Source organism: Ixodes scapularis, unplaced genomic scaffold, assembly GCF_016920785.2.
Source record: "Ixodes scapularis isolate PalLabHiFi unplaced genomic scaffold, ASM1692078v2 PGA_scaffold0__279_contigs__length_252992795, whole genome shotgun sequence".
NCBI lineage: Eukaryota > Metazoa > Arthropoda > Arachnida > Ixodida > Ixodidae > Ixodes > Ixodes scapularis.
In genome coordinates, this window is record NW_024609835.1 from 43,352,155 (window position 1) to 43,373,951 (window position 21,797).

Sequence of the window (21,797 nt, forward strand, 5' to 3'; positions counted from 1 at the left end):
TTTCCCACCACGTGCTCGGATCTGCGGTACGCTGCAAACACTGAAAATGACGTCTGTTATGCGTTTTATTAGGTCCTCCCAAACCCTGAAAACCCCGTGTTGGGGTTAATTTCTACCCTTACGGAAGCAAACAAAACCTATGCATGACGTAGTACCTCCTTTTCTGCGTAGCAGATCGTATGGCTAGTTTTTGCTGGCGCCAACGAAGCGTCTTATGTGAGCCAGCTGCCGGAAAGCGCGAGTGATAAGGATACAATTAAACATGAGGAAGATGCATAGAAAGGGTATCTTCCTCATGTTTAATTACTTTAATGACTGTTACCAACACGCTCGTTTTGTACTTGATAAGAATATCATCCGCGTTTTCGGATCGCCAGCCTTGCGCCTGCTGCACCAGTGGTAACTTTAGCACCGCTTCTCATGTGCTTCGAGTCGTCCTAAAATTGTCTGATTTAAGGGTTTTCGATTAGGCTGAGCAAGTTTCTGATTTGGATTTTTTTTTTTTTTTACGAATTAAAAGTTAATTAGTACATTTTAGGTTATTGGTTTGCTAATTCGCACGTCTTTTGCAATCCTTGACGTTCGCCGTAAAAAAAAGAAAAAAACTTAGTTCCAGCTTTTTTTTCTACCATTTTCTTTTTAGGGGGCTCTAAATTCTTCGCAGGAACACCCGGTAGTTTGTTAGTTCCACGACACTGTGGTTTGCCAAATCGAGTTTGGCTTACTCTTGCGTTCTCTAACCACAAAGTTACGACCCTCTTCGACGCTGCCAAGGACGAAAAACAGCCTAATCTGTTGATGTATTTTTGACTGCGTCGCTGCTGTCTCGATTAGTGACCCGACTTCAGTCTGACGAATGGGTAGTTATATATAGTGGTATCTGTCTTCCTTCCTTCCTTAACCGATGTTGAGCGTCAGCGGCAGGACTTTGTCTCTTTTAGAACGCAGCTCCTAGGCGCCCGTTTCCGGGTTGAGCGGTGTCGCCGTTCCGACGTCGACGGCGTAACTCCGTGACGTCACACGTGACGTCACATGGGCATTCCCTCCCCTTCCTCCTCAAGAGCTGCGCTCTAATTCGGTATTAGAGAATTGTAAACGTCTTTCATTTTTTTTTTCTCTCTCAAACATTTTCTTTTTCCCCGCTTTTACTCGGGAGTTTTAGCGTGTTCCCGGTGGCGTGTTCGGAAAAGCTTGTGAAGTGAGTCAGCAAATCAATTTCGTACTTGCTCATTTCAAAGCCTCAGTGAAGCACGCGCCGCCTTAGCCGGCTCCCAGATTTACCTACGCATATCGGGTAGATCTGGGAGTCGGGTAAAAGGTAGTGCGCGAACCGTTGAGGCGTTGTTACCCAGTTTACCTGCCTTACGAATCCCCCCCCCCCCCCCTCCACATTCCTGTTAAGCCAATCGATGTAACGTACATTGCGCGACGCTATTAGCGCGAACACGACATTAATGCTTTCTTTTATTTTTACATTTTACACTCGAAAAGCTTTTTGCGGGCATCAAATTTTACCACTTAGGTTTGTGCCCCAAATGACCATTTTTCACCACACCAGTAGTTTTGACGGCAACCTTCTAATTCTAAAAAAAGAAAAAAAAAAACTGAGAAAAAACAAAACAGAACGGGGGTCGCTTTTTCGCATTAACAGTATCACGCATTATACACGAAAATGCGCCAACCTGAGGGCCGAAATTGAATGGATGACTTGCTTCGCAAGCTTTCCCGAATACGCGTCCCGGTGCATGAACATGTTTAACTTGTATACCCGCTTCCGTGCTTAACTATTTGTTTTTGCAAAAAAAAAAAAAAAAAAAAATTGATGGTGTCAGACGTATGTTTCACGAAAGGTGCAGTCAGGTAATTGAATTAACTGCTCCACTTCTGAAGTGTCTCGTCCAACTTCTAATTTTCTGAGCTATGATGCCGTAAGGTGGTTCTGCACTCGGTCTGTCCAATGACTCATTCAAACGCCTCTCGTACAAAACGGTGGTTCAGGTTCTGAAACTTTCACGAGTTCAGACAGAGTCCCTGAAACGAGAAGTGGTCACATTCAAGGTGGAGTTTTCAACTCTTTGCCCGGATGCACGCCGGCAAGGACAGAGCAGTGGCAGCTGGTGTGACGTTCAATGCAAGCTATGTATACACTACATTTGCGGTGTTTATGTCGCCAACTAAACCCAGCGCTGCCCAGTACGCGCAACACAAACTATATTGAGAGGGGGAAAAAAAAAAGAGATAAGTTTACGTCATGCTTTGTAGATTGTTATAGCGGTGTTCGCACTGGGGAGATATCCGTGGAGGTAATGTGCGGGATGTCGATAGCGGGCGCAATTTCCTCCTCAGCTTCGTCGTTCACTCCGACGAGGTGGCGGGGGGAGGGACGTCAGCGTTTGCAGTCCGATCGAGCGGTTTCCACACCCGACACCACCGCAGCAGACGAATTGAGCGAGCTCGGCACTGGACACCAAACAGTTTAACGACGACCAATGATTGAAAACAAACCGATCCGCCGCCGAACCAGGATTGTTTGTGCCGCCGGAGCATCCCTCCCTCCCTCTCTCTGCCGCGTATACAACGTTGCGCGTTGCCAAATATAGCGCCGCATCAAAAAAAAAAAAAAAAAGTTTTGACGTTTTTGTGGCGTGATCTGCGCGCCAGGGAGAAATCCCCCGGGATTGCTCCCTCCTGTGAATACCGCTTAATCTATCCATCGAAAATAATGGCAGTTTTCATCGCGTGGTTTTTAACTTTACCTTCACTGCTTCATTTTTAGACCGCCAGGCGCTGTGGATATATCTGATTTGCTCGAGAACGCTGGCGAGCAAACCTGCATGCCGCCACAGCTTTCTGTGTTAGCCGCTAAGTGCCCGCCTATTTCGCTGAAGTCGCGAATAGTCTATCGGTGTATCTGCTGGCTTGACTCCTATGCACGGGCTTCCCGTGTCGACGGGGTCTGTCGCTGTAGCTCCACGCTTGATTGACGTTGCCGCTTCCTCTTTGCGGCTTCGCTATTGCGTCTTCACTCCTACAAACGAGGCCGACATGTCACTGCCGACACGTAACTCTCCTAAGGAAAAAAAAAAAAAAATGGAGGAAGATACATCGAGATTTGCGATAATAATGAGACGGGCGCATTGCCAAAGGATTCTGTTACGTGACCTGGAAGATTTCTTTTTGCTTTCTGTCGATTTCACAAGAAATCACACCCAAATATACCCGAAACCATGCGAGCGTAAGTAAACTCGGCCTCGGGTCCTCTTTTGTCGAAATACTCTGGACAGCCGATAATCGAGTGATGGTGAGTCTCGCTTTAGTTAACTATACGCCTGACGAGCGCGATACTATCTGCCACAACGAGGGGTATCCCAGTTTAGTGACACTCCTCAAAGTCAATCCCTACTTCGCATGAGCTGGAAAAAAAAAAAAAAAAAAGTTTTGAACAAAGTACGGTTGATTACAGTCTGTCCGTCCATCTTATTGAGCTTTAGTCCTCCTCAAGTCTGCGATATTCCCTAACTGTATCGCTTCACAACCGCTTGATTTAGAGAACTAATTCGGCTTTCCCATTAAAATGCAGCGTGCAAACGCCTAATTTGCGATCACTTCTTGCATGATTCGTGCGCTTCTAGGGTTTGTGGGCCGACAGGGCCCACGGAAAAGAAGGCACGGCAACAATAAACCGTTTCTTTGGCATCATTTACTGATTTCCCCTGACTTGGAATGTACTGACGGTTTGCGATTTAGTACGCCATTTTGTTTTGCCACGAGCAGATAGCGAGCCTTTCCGGTATTCTTTGAACGCCTCCAGACCAGTCGATCCCAGAAGGAAATAAGCTCGCAACCGGTTCACAGCCAACGACAATATGGGTAATTACAGTCCCGTTGAAACCATACATGAATTCTCTTCTGCAGAAATGCCATATACTTTGTTTCAGACGCAGCAGGTGCTACAAGCGCGAGCCCCAGTCTTTCAGCGTCCCTGCCAAGCACGCGCGTTCGTGCAGAGGGACGTTCTGAAATGTTATGCTGTGGATAATATATTTTTGATTTGCTAGGTTCTCTTCTTTCTTGTCTCTAGTTTCACAGCGTTTTTTTTTTCTTTCTTCACTTTGTTTAATGCGGCAATATTGTTCATACCGTGTTTTGTTAACACATTTGTGTAGTTTGACAGGCGTCTGGTGCACTTCCATAGTGTACGTACAAAACCAACTTTCCTTCCGAGTGCGTTCGTGCCATTTATTGCGTGCTTATGGCGCTTTTTGTGTTTGTGGTAGTAGCACCGCCGGCGGTTGTGCTATTCGGGAATCGTTGACGCCTGTCTCGGCCGGTTTATGTACTAAGCGATGTTCGCCTATTAACTGCGCGGTTCGTGGATCGTCTCGTGGGGGGTCAATTCGTCGAGTCTGAGGCCGGCTGTCGTAAGCGGGAGACCTGTATTTCGCGTCTTGTTGACGTGTCCTGCGTGCCTTTGAACGGTCGTCATGTTTACGTACCCACCAAACGTGCGGGACTCGGTAGGCGTATATTTCGTGTCTCGTTTCGTGTCAGCGCAGACTGTCGTTTTAGGTCTAGACATGTTATTTTCAGCCGCGTAATTCGCCGCTCTCTCCCCGCACATTGCAGCGATTGACTTTTCCCGGTGCTTTTGCGAAAATGTATAAACAAACGCTCCGAGACAAAGTATAAAACAAACTCTCCGGGAGTGGAGATAGATATTTCTCAGTTGGGAAGAGAAGCACAGGGAGTATCCAGCAAAAAGGAGTAGTGATTGAGTTGGGAGAGAGGCCACTGAGGAGATCCTGAGCAGGGAAGATCGAGAGAGATTATCAGTGGAGCAATGGATATGGGTAGAGCGAGATAGTTGAAGAGATGAGGCAGAGGCTACCCAGTTTAAGGGAATGCAGTGTATACTCCCGAATATGTGGTGAGCATTGTGCTTTATTAAATCTTCGTTATTGCGACTTCCTCTCATCCCCACCTCGGATTGCTATGAGACAAAAAGCAACAGCAACGAGTGAAAATGAATAAAAGCTTTCTACGGGTTTTGTCGGGAGGACAGTTGCGCGGGTGCGGCGGACAGACAGTGACAAAGTCTGCGCTGTTGGTAAAAAAATGAAGTTGAGCAGTTTAACGTTATTTGAAAGTCCGTCACGTTAGTGGTGACTTCAGATTTCAACACCTTCCTGATAACAACTGCGGCAACAGGTCTGTTTTTTTTTTTTTTTGACAATACACAGGTTTTGCAGGTAGGTGTAGGGTACAAAACGGGGCAGAAATAATTAACAGGAAGACATAAAAAAGCAAGAAACACTTGTCAACCACCGTTTCACACTAATAGGCGCACAAAAAAAAAAAAAAAAAAAAAACGGAAATTAAAGAATGACGTAAATACATTTTAAACACGTAAATACATTATAAAAATCTAAATAGAGTAACGTAGGACGGATTTCTAACGCGGAGTGCGTTTTCAGCGTGTTGATTGGTTTCGTGGTTTCCGTCACGAGAAAAATTGAGAGATACAGCGTGTTCTTAGGCTGCGTCGTCGAGCTTTTTGTTGGGTCCGACCATCGGAGGAGCTCCTTTCTTTATAATAATAAATCGCAGCGCTGTTATTTTTTTTATTTTTTTTTTTAAGGGGGTGGGGAAATTGTTTTTCAAATTGCTTTACCCTTGTCCCATTTTTTCGGTGGTGTGGGTACGAAGCTAGGATCACTGAGTGTTGAAGAACCAGAGGGCGTGGCGATGTCTCGAGCATCTCATTATGGCTCCGCAGCCAATCAGATTGCGGCATGAACCGATAAGAAATCCTTAGGACGAATCACGAAGTAAGAAGTGTGACCATGATAAGCCACGCCCTGTGAGCTCACTTTCCTGCAGAACACGAAGGCAGCCAATCACGGCGAACAGTAGAAAGATCCCAGTGAATAACGAAATTATAAACGTCATAGACAACGAGCGTGACGTTCCACCTTGCTCGGTGTCCTATCTGAGCTTCGTCTTTGGCTGAGATCCCGCTCTTGTTCGCCGTCATTGGCTGCCCCCGTGTTCTGCAGCAAAGTGAACTCCCAGACGTCTTTTAGAGCGTGTACTGGGGATGGTAACCGGACAAAAGCTCACCCGGTTTTTTGCAGACACGGACAAAAGCTCACCTCGTTTTTTTTTTGTTTTTTTTTTGCGACTCTGGCGAGACACGGGCTGGGATAAAGTGCGGACGTGATGGACATTGCACCATTTTTAGGAGGACTGGTACCCCATCTCATGCAAAGGTGTCGATAGATAAGCCATAACAGACAGAGAAACAACGATTTGGGACCAAAATTTAGGTCACTGAAATTGAGTGGAGCTGATAAGATCAAGCTTGCTTGACTCAAGGGATGCCGGAGCACCCTTATGCCACGCCCAAGAAACTTCGTGAACCGAATTTTTGAACCGGAAGAGTGACTGAGGAAGCGAAGTCACCCTTTGATGACCTCGCTTTTTCATTGTGCTTATGTCACGCTAAACGCACATATAAAGGTTAGGCACATTGTCTCTTCATTACTAATGCATGGGGTTTCTTGGGGTTCAGAGTGATATTTGAAGTGAATGGCGAGGAAAATTAAATTCTTTCTGTCACTGTGCGTCGTAAATGTATTTGCAATCAAGGATTATCTCAGGGTGATGTGAAAGGGAAACTGAAGCAAAAGTATAATATACAATCCATTGAGTTGCGATTTTTTTTTTTTAAATATTTGACGGAACGGGAGTTGGGTCTTTAGGACTAGTACGAGACAGATGACCAATTAAGAAAGCTTTGCGGGAGTTTGGATAGGTTGGTGCTCCTTCCACCACGATTTGTCCCCGAAGGACTAACCTACATCAGGGAAAAGTATACCAGCGACATCGGCGATTTGCCGGACTACTTTGATTGCACGTATGTCAACGGCCTCTTCCATTATGCTTCCGCTCTTTCTGCGGTGGCACCCAGAGCGAATTCTTCCCTTGGCCTGACTGTGCGCCGACGACGACCGGAGTTTCCCCCGGAACGGTAGAATATGTACGACGCCACCCTTCAAGATAAAGACCGGACGAACAACGCGTGCGAAGGATGTAATACCGGGTTCCAGAAGCTTGTCGGCCACGCCCATCCAGGCGTCTGGAGGCTGATTGAATGTCCACAGGAAAATCGGGCGCTCGTTGCCACGGCATTGACACAAGCCAGGAGATGTGAACCCCCAGTGAAGCGGGTGCGAAAAAACACTCTTCGCCTGCAGAATCGTCTGAAAAATATTTTCGAGGGATTACAGGTACACCCAGATCTACCAAGACTGCTGGAGCTGGTGGGGGACTGCATTCGGTTCTAACCAATCGATAAATAAACTTGTTCCTACTCTAAGCAACAAACCATGCGCCTGTCAGATTTAATTTATCGTTGCATTGTAGTGTCGCACGCATGGACCTAAGTTGTCCGCACTCATGTCAAGACCCACATGAAATTTTCTCTTGGTGAGCTTTTGTCCGGGTCTGTGGAAAAAATGGGTGAGCTTTTGTCCGGTGACCTTTTGTCCGGGATTCACTGGTGATAGATTGAGAGCGACCTTTCCCGCTCGTGTTTATGGAGCCGACGATGCTTAGAAAGTGTCAGCCGATCTTTTTAGGTTGACGAGCATTTATAGGAATAAGTTTAACCGAAGCCTATCCGAGGGATGGTCTATGCCACGGTGGAAAATGCTATAGGCTCTCTCTCTATAGAACGTTTTATTGCGTAGGTGCGCGCGTTTGTTGCGTGTTTTTTCGTTTTTTTGATCGTTGTTGCGCACATCACCGCTCAGATCAAGCGTGCTGGGTGAGGCCGCGAGGTTTTGTCCAAAAAAGAAAGAGCGCTAAGAACGGACAAAAATAGAAGGTACGTGGAGATAAAAGGGGTAAAAGAAGCGGAGCGACCCTGGCGGGCCCGACATATCTCCGAGTCTGTCGAAAGGGAAGAGTCCTGGGTCAGGTGTACAGACCCGGCCGGTCGATACGGGTCGATCTTCCGGATACGCGGCAGACGCTCTACGCTCGCGTTGTCTCCGTGAAACTCCGTCTGTAGCGCGGCTGTAACGTTTTATTTGAAGACTCGAATCTTTCAGGGTGCCCAGCCGTCACCGGTATTGACGTGCCCCTGTAAGATGTTTGCGGTTTTTCTTTTGTTTGTTTGTGTGTGTTAGCATCGCGGTCGTGTTTAGTTGACGTTTGGCTATTTCATAGAGGCAATACCCTAAATAATTATGACATGTGTCGCTTCTTGGCACGTCGAACTGGTTGCCTGCCTACTGGTCTGCATCCGCTCTATGTATTGTATATTCTAGCGTCCTATAACAAGCAATCATAGTTTGTTGCTGCTGGCTCTGCAGCTCTAATGTCACGATCTTAACGAAAAAAAAAAAAAAAAGTCCGGCTTTTTGTGGTGCATTACTAATTCTCCCCTTTATTCTGTCAAATTATAATATATGTATATGGACGTGCTTCTTACATTATAGCTTTGTTATTTTATCAAGAAGTACGCGTTTCAATCGCCAAAGGCATACGTTCTTTCCGCGACAACCAAACCTTGTAAAAACTGCTTCGCACAGCGCGTGAATAATGCGCAAAACTTTATCTGTTCTTGTTGTGGCATCGAGTATAGCATGTGGTCAGTTTGTACGTGCTCTTCATCCTCGGTCGCAAAACATCTTATAATTTCTCCTAAAGGGGTCATGAAACGATATCGGGTTGGAATGTTCATGACTTTGCAGAGGCGCACTGGTCCTAGTCTGGCACAAGTACATACTTGCACAGACCGCCGCTGATTCAGAAGCTTCTTTGTCGCCGTGAAATTGCGAGGATAAAAGGGGACTACTTCTTTCGGTTTCGCCTTCGCTTGATGACGTAATTGGGGGATCGAAACCACCCGCCCGGCGACAGTCGAGCGCGGCTCATGGATTGACACGAGAACTGTGAGCACTCGATTTCGGCGCTTAACAATCAGTGCCTTGGCGGACACTCGGGTAGTGGCTCGTGTCCGATTACTTCGGTGATGAGAATAGCCGAACTCTAACAGTGCCTGGAGCTCAGCACCCGTTTTCTACTTTGCCAACCCCAGCGTGTGGTTGTGATTAACGTTGGCGGCATAGGATAGGCACCAGGCCATGTGGCCGCTTGTTATGGCTCCGAGTTGAGGGGATGAACGGTGCTCATATTTCTCGAAGTTTTTTGGCGACTGTCATTGCCTAGAGAGAAAAACTAAGGCAAGTTTATTCAGTTCTTAACCTTATGGAGTGATTCTGAGTAGTATTTAGCGAGAAGTATAAAAATCGTTTCATGACCCCTTTAATATGCGTGGTATAAAGTATGAAATACGTTTCATAATCCCTTTGCGTGGATCGTAGTGAAAGTTTCTACATCAGAAGCACTCCTGTATCTAGCGTTTTCCCGTAAGCTGACGCAAATTGTTCAAGAGTGTACTCAAACGCAAGATATGTCGTTAGCTCTATTATTGACTTTGTATTCCTAAGCATAACACTGGCGCAAACAGGCTACTCGTGCGAAGTTCTGGATGGAATCTCGGATCATGACATGATTATCGTCACATGTCCACTGAGACGGCGCGATACAACGAAGGTTTCAAAAGTTTCATTTCCAGACTTTTCTAAGGCGGATGAAAATCGTATCCTAGATCTTTTAGACGCCAATTATGATAGCTTCAGAGAATTTTGCCTATTAGGCACATCGTTCATAGACGATATTTGGGGAAAGTGTAAAGCCTTGGGGACTCCCAGTGCTATAAAAAATTCTGTTCCTACGCGAATCAAGACAGCTTCGCAAAATAATCCTTGGATAACAAGAAATATTGTTCGCCTGAAGCGTAGGTTAAGGAGAAAGTGGTGGCAGCGAAGAAAGAATGAGACGTCTGAGAGACGAAAGGAAGTGCGGAGTCTTCTAAGACTGTAAGTTGGAAGTGCCAGGTGCTCATATGTAAACAACTTTCTCTTAAAATTTATGAAATCTTCTCCCGACAAATTTTGGCGGAATTTATCTCCACCAAAGGAAACTGTGACTAGCATTGTAGAAAACAATTGTTATAACAGATAAAAGTCAGATTGCTTTTTCATTTAATCGCTGTTTTCCATCTGTCTTTACGCGGGATGGTAATTACCTTCCCGGTTTCCATGTTTCTGGTAGGAACCCCTTAGGAAATATAGAAATAGACAAGCAAGGCCTGTTTAACTTGGTACTATACATATTGAGGATAAAAAAAATCTCCAGAACCAGACGAGATAGCGAATGTTTTTAAAAAGATATGCAGAGTGGTGTTCCCACTACCTCGAGATAGTATTCAGCGTATCACTCAGCAAGGGTCAGACCCCTCGTGATTGGAAATGCGGAAAAGTGATTCCGATATTTAAACAGGGCGATAAAACAACACTAAGTAATTACAGACCAATTTCGCTTACCAGCACACGCTGTAAAACTTTGGAGCATATGATAGTTAAATGATTGATGAACTATGTAGAGAGTATTAGCATCCTGGGTAAAAAAATCAATATCGCTTCAGACGGGGATTTTCTACAAATACGCAGCTAATAGAAGTCTTAGTAGGGTACGTTGTTGGGCTAGTTGGTTCATCTTAGTAAAATATATAAAATAGCGCAACAAAAAGACAAGGACAAGAAGAATACAAAACAGGCGCTAACTTTCAACTAGTTTATTCAGGAAAATTGAACACATATATACACACGACAGGCAAAGCAGCACCACGTAAAAGTTTATTAATTTTTCACCCGGTCACTCAAAAAATGAAATTCATTACAATGAAGAACAATATAGAAGCGTCGCTGACACATGCCGTCCCACTTTTTTTGAGAAAGAAAGCTTCCAATAGCTCTCGAGCGACCGTCTCCCGGCTTCCCTCCAGAATCCTTATTTGCTGAAATCGAGGAACACAGCCACAAGTGTTGCAATGTATGGGCCCAATGCGAGCCATATTTATTTTTTATTGATAATGCGTGCTCCCGCGCTCGGTCATTGATGCACCGCCCCGTCTGGCCGATGTATACCTTTCCACAACCCAGTGGGATTTCGTAGACTGGATATTAAAAATTGGTTAGAACCATATTTATCAGATCGAGAACAGTTTGTTTCTTTAAAGGAAGTAACAACTGGCCCATTGCCAGTAATATCTGGTTTTGACCATTTGACCATATAGATGTTTTGACCATTCACCGGTCAAAACATCTATAGCCTAGAGAGAGTTCAAAACAAAGCCGTTCGATTTATTTATGATAGTTATAGATCAACAGATTCTGTGTCTGAACTCAAGGCCCGAGCATATTTAACCAGCATAAATCCAGAATAGAAATGATTAGAATGAAACTCTTCTTCCAAATAATTCATGGGTGCTACAGGATAGACGCTTCAAACTATATTTCCCTATTCGAAACAATGCCTAGGAGAACACAACACAATCGCCATGTCAAGCCATTTTGGTACACAACAGATCATTTCAAACACTCTCTTTTGTCAGATGTACAGATCTTTGGAATAACCTCCCTGAATGTATAGTTAAATGTAACTGTACGGATATGATTTGCAAAAGAGTTCGTAAACTTTCAGTGTGAATAAATTACTTGCCTCTGTGTATCTAATATGTACCACTCCTGCCCTGGTCTCAAGGCTGGCTGTAATTGTATAAATACAAATAATATTAAATAAAATATCCGCGCACAATAGTCTAGAATCTAAGGTACGACGATGCTCGCGAGAAAATCTTGCTAGTACGTCGTGCCGTTTTAATGAAACCGCTAAAATTAAATAACCATTTTTTTTTTAAGAGTTTTGCAAGGAAAATAGTTTTCTTTTCGGGGGTCTAAAACATCTATTTTTTTCTTTTTTTTTTTTTTTTAGATTTTACGCTTAACTTTTTCTTATCCCTCCAAAAAAAAAAAAAAAGTGCTACGGGGTGTGTTGACTGGCAAATTCTTTCGTGTTTTGCGTAGTACAATATGCGCCAACCCGGTCGCCCTGAACTTAAAACGTAACATACTAAACCGAACGCGCTAAAACAAAAATCGATAAGCTTTGTTTACTTCGATCTGCGGGCTATAGAATAGATAGCTCCGAAAAGGGGGTCATTTACCTGCGCCCATATACGTTTCCCTGTTTATCGATATAGGGGACGGGTTACTGCGTCGGGCTAACGAGGGTCGCGGTTCAACAGCCGTCAGGGACGCGCGGTAGGGGGGCCCTGCGACTCGTATAGCGCCGTCACGGCGATGCGCATTTCGGCAGGGCGGGCGGGCGAGGCGCCTCGGTGGCGAGTCGTGCGGAGCTTGGCTCCACTCCAGGGGGCCCAGCCAAGGCGGGCGGACGTTTACGGTTTCGATGGGGTGCTCCGAGCGGGGGAGGATGTAAACAGTAAACACGGGGCCAAACACCCCTTCCCCACATGCTCCCTCGCGTGCGTCACTCGCGCTGGCGGAAGAAACCGAGAGCGCTGTTGCAGCGTAGGGATTGTTCGGGCTACTGCCATTCGCCCGCGAAATGAGTAATTTCCGGCGTGTTTACACTTATAATGCAATTAAATGCAAAGGTGCAAGCGAGCTGGACAAGAATGACGAAAATAATCCCTGGAGAAGGGGAACAAGAGGGACAAAGGACAAACATAAATCTCCAAACACAGCTAGGTGACTGGTGAGCGACCGAAAAAATCCGCCTGGTCCGGGTATCGAACCCGGGACCTCTCCATTACAAGTTTACACTATTAAAAACAAATTGTCCTAAAATAAGTTTAAGGGTTTTCCGGTTTGTTCATGTTTTGCACCTTAAGAAGTTCTTCCTCAAAGGGTTCTTCGTGAAAAACCTTTTGGGAGTCTTGCCGAGGTGCCTTTTTAGTGCACCAGGGAGCGATAGGGCTTGAGGCAAAACCCATGGGCGAAACCGTACTTCACGAGGTATGAGTTCTTGGGGCGTCAAAAATCCTTTCAATGACCTTTTTTTTTTTCTTTTTTTTTTTTTTTTTGGGGGGGGGGGGGGGGGTGCGAATAGTTGTTTTAATCGAATAGCGCGGCGTCATTCCCAGTTGGGAGAACCGGTTGTCGTGGCTCTCCCCTGCACAGTGAAGGCTATGGCTGACGCTGCATTATTGGATTCGAGCCGCTTTTAGCATACCCCTAATATGGAATGACTTTAGTATGGACGACACGAGTCAACAGATCTCTGTAAATTCTTTCTTCTTTTTTTTGCGCCGTACTTTTTTTTATATAAGATTGTTTTACTTGCACGAAGAATCTAAACTAGCAGCCTCGCTCGGTCGCCTTGATACTTCTTTTTACAGGTAACGACAACTAATACAAATGACAAGACACATTCCGCTGGAACAGAATGGCGTCATTTAGTTTAGTCTCCTGCTGTGCGCCGCCATTCGCTTCCTAAAACCTGCACCGTCACGCAGTCGGCGCTTCAAAGAATGCCGCTGCCTGTTGGAAGCACTTATCGAGGAACTCAAAACCACTTGGAGCGCGATGGATATAAGGCTGGCTGCTGGCGTGCCAGTGATGTGAGCTAACACATGACAGGTCGTGCTTGTCCATACAGCCTACGTTAGGCCAAAGGCCTCAAACGGGGTGAACGCTTGCCGGGTGGCACCGCATCCGTGATGATGAAGCAACCGTATACCAATACATCTCGTGTGTGTGTGTGTGGAGTAAAAATAGTCTCGACGAGGGCAGAGTCGTTGAGACACCTCTTTCGCTCTTTTTCAAGCTTTGATGCTTTCTTGACTGGGGCGTTTATTGCTGTGTTGCCCCGTGGGTATAATGATGTTGGTGTCTGGTGTTCCCACCTTCACTCCGCGACGCGGTTCCGAGCGCGTATGTGGCCATATCGGGCGATGTTGTCCCTGTGGATAATGAATAAAGGGATTGTTGTCCGGTCGGACGCATGCATGCAAACGAGCAAAGTTATAATTGCGGCGTTTGACCGCATTTTTGTAACGATCAAAAAGATATAAGCGTCGCAAAACCATGCGAGTTAGCCTGCCGATTGACCAATTAACGCGTTAGTTTCCGATCAATTGCTTAACCGGTTAATGGCTGAAAGTGCGCACAGAGCAGACGAACGTGCAGGCCTCCAGCAGGTGCTCGACGGGTGACCCGAAGGCGCGTTCTGTGCAGGGAGCGAGTCCCCGCCCGTGTGCGGCCAGGTGGCACCCCGGTTCGAGCTCCGGGACGTGCTGGAGCCGGCGTCCGGGGCCGGCGACGAGTGCTACCAGGCGGCCGCCGAGACCATCATCTCGCACTGCCGCGAGAAGGCTATGGGCAACGAGATCTCGGCCCCCTACGAGGTGCCCCACTTCCCCATCGAGCTGCACGAGTCGCGCAAGGTCATGCAGCAGCAGTTCTCTACCAGGTACCTACTTGCTTGACTCGTGAAGAAGAGAAAGTTTTATCTTTTTATTATAAATTTTGCATCGCCGAACGCTTAATCTCGGACCGAATGGGAAATTGAAATGGGAAAATTGGGCCCGTTCTCGTAACGCATTTAGATGCATGTATTCGAGGACTCTGTCGGTCGCCATTTTCCCATTTGAAAAAAGGGTTGGTTCTGAAAATTTAACATCTGTTTCGGATCTCTAGGGCTACATTTGAACCGAGAGTGAACGCTGGGTGATGCGGAACTTGTGTCTGCGGTGAAAAACACTGTATATATATATATATATATATATATATATATATATATATATATATATATATATATATATATATATATATTAGGCGCCTTGTGCTTTAAGTGGAAGCTCCTCCCACTTCGTTCCACTATAGCAGAGTGAACGCTGGAGAGGAGGCAACCTCCTCTCCAGCGTTTGCTCTAGCAAAGTGGAAAGTGGTAGGAGAAGCTTCCACTTCGCTTTTCACTTGTCACCGATTATACGAGCTGATGGGACCAATCAGACAGTGTCAAAAGCGCAAATCTTTGGGTTTTCTCCGTAAGTGATTGGCTCACGAACTCCATGTTGGTGCGCTTTTGACGCTGCGCGATTGGTTCATCAGCTCGTAACGTCGGCAGCGTGTATAGCAAAGGCGCGTTCTACGGCAGGGGGCTCACTCTTTTGTCTTTGTTTGCTGTTTACGTTAAATTGTTGAAGTTTCACCAAAGCTTTTTGTGAGGCTAAATATAGTCAGCTGAGTGATATTGATTTCATCTGATGAGCTGGGAACGGGCGAATATGGCAGTATACGCGTCGCTGCCTCTTCGACAATTCGGGGAGCCCTTTCCAACCCGCGCTTTTGACAAAGGCGGAGTTAATTTCCGATGCGGTCCCCGTGAGTAAACGACCGTTTCTCTGTCACCGCGACGTAAACCAGGCTTGAGTCACTCACTGCATGACCGTCAATTTCTGCATAGAGTTGGCTGTATTTCAGGTCACAGGGTATTGGCGATTTTCACCACGTGTTTTTGAACCTGCTTTCACGGCTTCGCCTTTAGACCGCCAGGCGCCGCTCGAGAAGGAGAGCGGACCTGCCGCCACAGCTTTGTGTTCTACCCACTAAGTGCCGTCGATTTCGATGGAGTCGCCAATACAATGGCCGCGACGATGACCTGTTGCGGGATTCTTTCTTTGTTTCATCTTCTGCATAAATTAACCGACCGGGGTCTTCTTTTCTTATTCTTCGCCGTAGCATCATCGGGTGTGTCTTTCGGCTAGAAGAGGGACGATGCACTCGCGTGGCGCAAGCGCACAAAAGCAGGCCCGTGCGGACCACCGCGAGTTTCCGGTCCCGCCCGGCGCGCGCGCGGTATAGTTTCCCACGCTGGGCAAGAACACACGGGAAGCCGAGTCGCGGCTTGTTGTCGCTGTTGTGAGCTCCTCGTGCGCGTGACGGGCGTTATCCTCCAGGGTCTGTTTGTGGTCGTGTCGGATGTCGTGGGGTTTGATCGCGTCCGATCTTTCGCGCTCGTCTGGAAACGTACCAGACACCGCGCCGCGAGTGGTGCGCGCGACGCTGCGGTCGAATAAATGCCTCGATTGTGCTTTTTCCCTCGAATGCTGCTGCAGAGAGAAAGGCAACAAGTAAGTTTTCCCCTCTTGTATACTTTCCGCAGTCTTTCCGCGGGATATCCTTTTGAGCTGATATAGGCGGCGTGCTATCGACAGTGTGTGGGTCGTTGACGAAGTGGGACGGGTCTTGAGCTCACAGAGGTTGTTTTGCGTTTGGAAGTCAAGTGTTCGCGAATAGGGGAAAGGGGGGGGGGGGGGGAGGACGAAGCTCGAGATAGCTCACCGCGCTCTATTAATAGAACGTGACCTATCGTCGCTTAGTTTAATAGCGCATTTTGATCTAATAATTTTGCTGACGCTTATTTTGGCGTGGACCATTTAGGCACGAACTGGATCGTGAATTCTCAAAGAGCTCCGAGAGTGAAAACCATTCAAGATGCATTAGAAATCTTTCTTCCCTCCTTAACCGTATATGACTCGAAGTTGTACAAACAATGCAAGATTTTCGGTGGTGAGGTGTTTCGCAAGGACCTTTTCATATTTTATACTTGTGATTGAGGGGGGGGGGGGGGGGGGGGGTGACACAGTGTTTCTGTGCTTGGTCGTTCTTTCGTGTATAAAAAGTAAGAGAAAGAAATACTGTCGAGACCCGTTATAACTAAGTCAAAGAGAATCGGAAATCACCACCAACTCATGTTTACAAACAAACCGGAGCGCTCCTAGCGGACGCCACCGGCGCCGCGCGTGCGCGATGGGGATGTGGGCGAGAAGCTCACCGTCGTCTATCAACAAACCATTGAAATTAGGGTGACCACCCGTCCCGCGACTCGCGGGACTGTCCCGCATTGAGGGCTTGTGTCCCGCGTCCCGCAAGGTAATCCAGAAATGTTCAAAATGTCCCGCATTTCACGCTGTCGTAAAATTCACAATTTATCCGTGGCGCTGCCGAACAAAGGGGCGCGGGGAAGCGTGGAGGCCTCTGGTAATAGGTAGTTGTAGTAGGTCGTTTTTCTCCTCCGCTACGGTATCCCCGAAGAAAACGTCGCAGATGCGCATGCGCGCCGCTAGCCTTGTCTGCATAGTTCAAGGTCTTTTGGCGGATTACGGAGCGCCATCCGGGTGCTTAGCGGGCTGCGGAAACGGTCTACTACAATTCCCTAATCGTATAAATTGCGATGGTGCGCCATTTACTATTAGCGACCGTCGTTCTTGCAGGAGATCGACGCGCATCTGCTGTTGTGCCTCTCTCCCTGGTGGAAAAGCACTGCAAGGGAAAGGGAAAAATGCTAGCCAAAATATGAAATATAAATTATTGCAATTGTTTTCAAATTAAACTGTGTCAATGCGAAAGGGTTGATGTGAACTATTTTTTAGGGAAGAGGTAGCGCCTGTCCCGTCGTCTTCGTGTCTTCATTGTCCTCGTTTTACATGATGGGGAAAGCAGTTCAGAAAACACGGACTACGAAGAGGAACAAACACGACCGGGCATGTATAACGTCAACCAGCTGGCCCGGTACTCCGCCTTATTGCTGTCCTTGTTTTGTTCGTGCTTTTGTCCTTTTAATTCAGTGTGGGCCAACTAGCCCAAACCCAAGTTTTAATAAAAACATAGGGTTATAAATTTGAGTAAGAGTATGTTGGTAAAAGTATATCGACAGGAAACAATGAGCCGAAAAAAGATTTACTGTTTCTTCTCTACTTTTGATGCATGGAGCTTTGTAGCAGTCAATTTTGATGTTTTAAACTTAGACACATTTAATAGCTTGTCATTAACATTAGTATGAAAGTTATTTGATCTTAATAGCAGCAATACAGTGCGCAGATGTATAATATGCTTTCAGCCATATTTAGTGGTGTGCGTGGTAATACATTTCCTCCAATGTATCCTTCTTAGATGCCGCAATTGTAAACCCCCCCCCCCCCCCCCCCCCCCCCCGGGTCAGCGTGTCCCGCATTTGACTATCAGAAAGGTGGTCACCCTAATTGAAATGCGATGTTGTCGGCATCGGTGTGAGACCGCCTGCCCTTTTTCGCGTTCGAATTGTTGATTCTACGTCTTCCTGGCGATGTCCGACTACCTGAGCGGCGTCAGCGAAATTACCGAGGCTCGTTACACCGCAAAACTTCGCGTGAATAATGTGACATGTGGCGCTTCATTCCGCGTGGACGCCGCAGTATGTACGCTAAAGCCCGATTCGCATGATGCGATCTCGCTCGCAATTTTCAGTCGCGACACCGCTTGGGCTGCAAAAGCGTGAACCGTAGCTGAGATAGTCGACGTCGATACTGAAAATCGCAAACAGAATCGGACGAACTGAATTAGGCATACCAAGTCGGTGTTGGTCACTGGTAACAATGATCAACATCTTTTTGTATCTACTGTTTACATCGAGCCTGCTTACCAACCTTCAAATCTGAGTCTTTTGAGGCCTGCACTTACTTCTTATCGCAAGTACCGGGCCGACATTTGGTCTACGGGCCGGCGTCGTCTAAGAGAGCAGACGACAGTTCGAACGATCAGGCGGCCGTTTGAACTTGAAGGCGCACTGAACGTAGACCGCAGGTGGTCCGCACAACTTGACGATTTTCCGGCGTTCATGTTGCAACAAAACAAATAAATCTGATGACCACAAGTATTCATGAATTCAACCCAAAGTGATTCCCGCCCAAGAAATCGTTGTGTGGCGGCGTCTGCTTTTCCAATTTCACGGCACATATCCATGCAGATTCTCGGACGAACCGAGCACGTGAAAACTGACCTTTAAACCTTTCTCGACACTTTTGGTACGGCCCCAGTCGCGGCGTTTTGACGAGAAGGCACGTTTTTGTCTGGTTCCTTTCGAAACAACGCAAGAATACACGTCTGGAATGGGGACTTCCGCCCACAGCCCCAGACCGGAAGTGCGACCGACGCGCCACCACCGCACCGTGACGTAACAAAGATGAGTTCGTGTATATCCACTTTTTCGTTATAATCGACGGGTTTTAACGAAGTGCAAAAGGAAATGGGAAATCGTGATCGCTTCGCTGTTGTCGCTATTTCGTTATAACCGACTTCGTTATAAGCGGTCTCGACAGCAGGTGAAAAGACATACTTCTCGGCAGGGATGGGCAAAATACATGCAAATGTGTATCGAAATACAAATACAAAATACTTCGTCGAAAAGTATTTAATTACAAATGTAATTACATTTCCAAAAAAGCATTTAATTACAAGATACAAATACTACCAAATGTATTTGGTGTCCTCCAAATACTTTTCCAAATACATTCCTCAAAAGTTTCGTCAGCCACTTCAGGGCACCTGCAAGGGGTTTCTGGGTATCTCATTTTAATTTTGCATCGCACACTCGGGAGTTGGTGTGCGAGGCTCTAGTAACGTAATAGAAATATAATCACAAGAAATTTAATCAGCTTGGGCGTAATAGGTGAAAAACGTACAGAGCTTCAAGCAGCTTTTTTTGTCGATTACATTTTGGTATAGACCAACAAGGAACCGAGACGACCAAGACGCGCAGCACTAGCTAGAGAATTTTTTATAGTTGCAACTCGCACCAGTTACGAAAATCTGGACGACCCGCGCGTTTAGAATGTTCCATGCAAGAATATGGATGGAAATTAGGCTGGAAAGCACCAAAAGTTGTCACAAGCACTGATGTAGCCAGTGTGCCTGTGAACGTCAATTTCGTCACTATTCTTGCCCTGGACTAGCACCGTAATCACAAAGTCACTAAACGCTTGTGCTTGATTGAGAGACACTGCATTCAGTGCAGAACGTGGTTTTCTTCCTGCTCTGGACAGTGACAATAAATTTGAGGGATGTATTTTCGCCCACAAAATTGTATTTAATTACAATTGTATTTGAAATACCCACGTTTTAGTATTTAAATACACACGTCAAATACATTACCCAATTTGTAATTAAACACAAATTCAAAATACACAAAGTATTTGAAATACGTATTTCAAATACTTGTATTTAAAATACTGCCCATCCCTGCTTCTCGGCAATTGACTGTTCTGTGGATGATAAGGGAAGCTGATAAGTAGCAGAGCGCACGAGCAAACCAAAGGAAGTTACAACCGTGCAAGCTTTCGGGGATCGCGCTTCGCTCCAACGCAATCAAGTTTGTCGTTCTAACCTTTGAGCGCACAGTAATTTCACTTTTCAAAAGCGGTTCAATGCATGCACTAAAGGTGCCGAGCGACCGGGCTCAGCCATGAAAATTTGCGCTCGTTGCCAACGTTTATGCTCGCAAATTTGGGCATCGAATGTATGCGAGTTTTACCATAACAGGTAACTTCTTGGTTCCACGTATCCGCGTTCTGATTGCCGATGATGCATTTAAGCCGAGGCCGGCGCCCAAGATGTTAGTGGGCCTGTTCGCGCTCATGCTCTCCGCACCCTTGTGCGCCGCACTGCTGCGTAATATATCAGTACTCATAAGATACGTAACGGTGTCAAAGGCGCGCGACGCTCACTGGGCGTGTTCTGTGTATTTGCATAATTACCAACAATGCGAGCTGCCGCCCTATCGAGATTCTCAATTTCGTGTCATACTGCGGAGAACTCGGGGCTATTTCGGCGCCGCGGTTGGGGTCGCTCCGCTTGCAACGCACGGGGCATTTTTAGTCGGTGGTGGGAAATTATAGTCCGTCCCATGATAGGAACCCGGTGGAAGCTCCGCCTCCAGCTCGCGCTCGCCGCCTTCCCCCGAGTTTGGGTTGCAGGCATGCGACCAAGACGACCAATGACGTCGCTGCGCGGTTGACCTTCTACTGTGACGCCTTGAGTACGATGGATTCAGCTTTTATTAATGGAGATAAGAGGAATGACAGACTGTCAACTCTGACGTTGTTGGTTTGAGGACGCGATGACTGCCAGCTTCCACTGTGTTTTTTTCTTACACACGTCCCGTCGAAATTGTCGCGGGCAATTGTTAATCCTGGTAGTGAGGTCACGTATGGGAACCATACGCGGTGTGTCATGGTTCTGGGTAGCCCTGGAAAGGGGCACGTGTGCAAGCGCGCGCCTTTCTTTCGGGGGTGGTCGTGCGATCCAAGCAGTTTGTAATGGTCCGTTTTCTCGCGTCCGTACGGGTACCGCACGGGCCTTGGCTGCATCTACTGTCTTTGCTGTGCTAACGAGAATGTCGATAAGGACCCTCGTGGTTACGGATGACACTTTGACAACGCGCTATTATGAAAGCAGGGGGACGCAGCTGTTTATTAACAATGAGCGCTTCGAAATTCACTGCACCCCTTGGCCAGTATACACGGTCACGATCACGATCTTGTTTTCGAAAGAATCGCCATGTTACCATGACCACATTCCATCACAAAAGAAAAGAAAACGATATGTGTTTTAAAAGTGACGGTGACTGAGTCAAGTTTGCGGTTAACCGAGTTTATTAGAGCGAAAGAAAAGCATTTGGTCAAAACCAACACAAAGCATCTTTCGATGGGTCGAAATAAGCCGAAAAATATACAGTTCTGGGTTGCGTTCTTTGCTTCCTGAAGCGCTGTTTTTGGGCCGTGTGCCTCTGCTACTTCGCATTCAGTTTGAGTAGGTTGTACTTACAAGAGGTCGAGCATGGTTGACATGCGTGGAATGAAGCTCCTATGAAACCTGAAAAATCCAAGCAATGACATTAGCTCTTGCACACAGCTTGGTGTTGGCCCTCCTTTAGTGGCCTTTAGCTTCTGTTCTTCAGGATGTAGCTCACAACGGTCAATTCGGTGCCCGAGGTAGGTTACCTCTTGCCTTCGGAATTCGCACTTGTCTTCTCGAAGACGA

General features: G+C 46.6%; 1 protein-coding gene across 8 annotated transcripts in view; it reads left to right on the forward strand.

Moving 5' to 3' along the window:
• LOC8032975 (AMP deaminase 2) overlaps positions 1-21,797 on the forward strand; it is a 75,975-nt gene that overhangs the window by 23,350 nt on the left and 30,828 nt on the right. For all 8 annotated transcript variants that reach the window (XM_042286660.1, XM_042286706.1, XM_042286648.1 and 5 more), the window contains exon 2: positions 14,175-14,409. In XM_042286660.1, coding sequence (XP_042142594.1) covers positions 14,175-14,409 — 235 coding nt within the window. The remainder of the gene's footprint in view (positions 1-14,174; positions 14,410-21,797) is intronic.